Source organism: Sinocyclocheilus anshuiensis, unplaced genomic scaffold (genome assembly GCF_001515605.1).
Source record: "Sinocyclocheilus anshuiensis isolate Anshui unplaced genomic scaffold, SAMN03320099.WGS_v1.1 scaffold1317, whole genome shotgun sequence".
Lineage (NCBI taxonomy): Eukaryota > Metazoa > Chordata > Actinopteri > Cypriniformes > Cyprinidae > Sinocyclocheilus > Sinocyclocheilus anshuiensis.
In genome coordinates this window covers 1,105,420-1,107,928 of record NW_015551117.1, presented here as the reverse complement: position 1 = coordinate 1,107,928, position 2,509 = coordinate 1,105,420, and the positions used below count along the sequence as shown (strand labels likewise).

The 2,509-nt window shown below is 38.0% G+C and overlaps 1 protein-coding gene across 3 annotated transcripts in view; it reads right to left on the bottom strand.

Moving 5' to 3' along the window:
- Nucleotides 1–505: 505 nt before the first annotated feature.
- Nucleotides 506–2,509, bottom strand: part of piezo1 (piezo type mechanosensitive ion channel component 1 (Er blood group)) — a 113,306-nt gene continuing 111,302 nt past the window's right edge. For all 3 annotated transcript variants that reach the window (XM_016453173.1, XM_016453174.1, XM_016453175.1), the window contains 3 exons: nucleotides 1,959–2,038; nucleotides 1,427–1,613; nucleotides 506–1,283 (listed from right to left, as the gene is read on the bottom strand). In XM_016453173.1, the coding sequence (XP_016308659.1) occupies nucleotides 1,028–1,283; nucleotides 1,427–1,613; nucleotides 1,959–2,038 (523 nt within the window). In that variant the 3' untranslated portion in view covers nucleotides 506–1,027. The remainder of the gene's footprint in view (nucleotides 1,284–1,426; nucleotides 1,614–1,958; nucleotides 2,039–2,509) is intronic.

Here is a 2,509-nt window from a genome sequence, read left to right as displayed (position 1 = left end):
TTGCCTGACAATTTCCATGCCAATTAAGCACTCAAAATATTTCAGTTGTGGAATATTTATACATTATGATATCCCGATGAGTATTAGTTGGGCTCGACTTTATGATCATTTCAGTATATTACTGTATTATAGTAATAAGAATCATTGAAAAAAAAATCCAGATTATATTATAGAAATCAGTCGATTGTCATAAACTCTGCAAAATTGCAATAGTGCTAAGACTTCCTATACAAACAAATCTTAAAGGGAAAGTGCACTGAAAAAATTTAAATTCTGTCACGATTTACTCAGCCTTATGTTGTTCCAAATCTACTGAACACAAAATGTTTTTGAAGAATGCTGGTAACCAAATGGTTTCTGGAACCCATTGACAATTGATTGCATTTTTTCCCCCTGTCCATACTATGGAAGTCAGTAGGGACGAGCAACCGTTTGGTAACATACATTTTTAAAATACCTTTTTGTTCAACAGAAGAAAGAAACTCAGACAGGTTTGGAACAACTTGAAGGTGAGTAAATGATGACAGAAATTTCATTTTTGAATGAATAGTCCTAAAATATAATTTCCTGTTATTTTGGGATAAAGTATAACCCAGACATGGTTTTGCGAGATTCACTCTAATAGTGTTTGGATTTGCACTTTGAAGGTCCTACCATTCTGCGCCCACTGGTCACTAGGACACTGGGTTAGCGTCTGAATCACTGACATTGAGTCCCTCTGAGAGAGGCTGATTTTCAAGCTTGCTGACAAAACTAAACACAGTCCAGGCAGAATAACGCAGAGGCTTAACCTGACCCCAGTTATCCAACCTCTGAGTGCAAAGAAGCCAACAACATCCGTAGCATTGGATAAATGGCTATAGACTCATTGTTCATGAGACATTGAATCATCCAACTTATAAAATGTCACAAGCTCACGTCACAAGAGCAGTAAAGCTCCACTGGTTCTAGCTGGCCTCGAGGCCGAAGTGGACATCATGATGCAGAACGTCCAAGCACGTGATGCTGCACCAGCTACAAAACCGTTTCAGTCTTCATTCTTTTCTCTAGTCCACTTGATCATGGTCTCTGGAGAGCGATAGAGGAAGATGAGTTTGGAGTAAATCTCTTCCTCCAGCTCCAGTTCTCCGGTTTCCCGCACCAGGAAAATGTCCATGCATAGTTTGAGGATGCGGTCCACACATGGCAGTTCTTCAAACATGATGGAGTGAGAGATCTCGCTGAAAAAACCTCGCACAAACTTGCCAATGACCAGAACCACTGACACGTAAAGACCCATGATCCTGGAGGAGAGACGTGTTTAGAGGAATATTCTGAAACGTATAACACTGACACAATCAAGAAATCAAATGTTTTCCAATCGAGTTGACAGTGAATACAGTAAAAGCCTGCACTATATCTCATGGAAGGAATGAATGCTTTGTACCCATATCCTGCTAGAAAGCCCAAACTTGGAGGGCTAACTTTGTCGTTAAAGATGACCATAGGTAGAACACCACAGGACCCCCTGCAGTCCGCAATGCTGATGTCCCACCACTCTTGAGCTCCAGTGGTATTCACAGAGGCTTCTCTCATCAGTGACAAAGTCACATCTTGATATCCCTCCTCATCACCTGCCAGGACAAAATAAGATTTATATATAGAGATTACTGTAAATATTACAAAATTATATTTTAAATAAATGTTCCATGTTGATTCCACCCTGTTATGCCACATTCTGCCATTAATCAATCGATCCATCCATCATAAAATTTATATGACAGACCTTGGAATATTTGGATATTTAAGTTTTGATGTACATTTGAAGTTGGATGTAAATATGACGTTACACAACAGTATAAATTAATGTTCAGTATGTCTCAAACAGGGTGGAAATCCCTCACAAATCATTAGTGAAATTTACTGAGAATGTATTGTGCTTGACTAAAACACTAAAAAGATGTTTGAATGCTTTTTACCTTCATACAGCTGGCTAACTGGTTTTGCTTCAGCTCCAGTAGGTGCTCTGATGTAGTTAGGAAACATGTGCTGCACATGTCTACAAGAAAATTACGGAGATGATCACAATCAGAGTGAGTCCAAAAACAAGGCCATAAGCATGTCTTGAACACTAATCAGATTCAATGATCTATGCTAAACTACAGCTAAAAGTGCTACCGTCAGTCCCGGAGATCGGCTGAATGGATTTGAAAACGGTAAAACTCTGTTTAACTCTAGGGGAGTTGGAAAATGAGCCTATTTTTAAAAATAGTGGAGTGTTCCTTTAAGAAATAGAATGGTGAACTATGCACTTTTATTTGTATGCCTAATATGTTGAAAATACAAAACGTTACTTGTCTTACATTCAGTTAGCAATTACATGAATCACATAAATTTATCATAATTTAAATTTAAAATGCCCATAAAGTTGAGTAGTTTGCATCACTGCCGGTCATTTAACATTTCGATCATAAAACAGTTGGCAAATATTTTAGTTCACCCGAAAATGAAAATTCTGTCATTAATTACT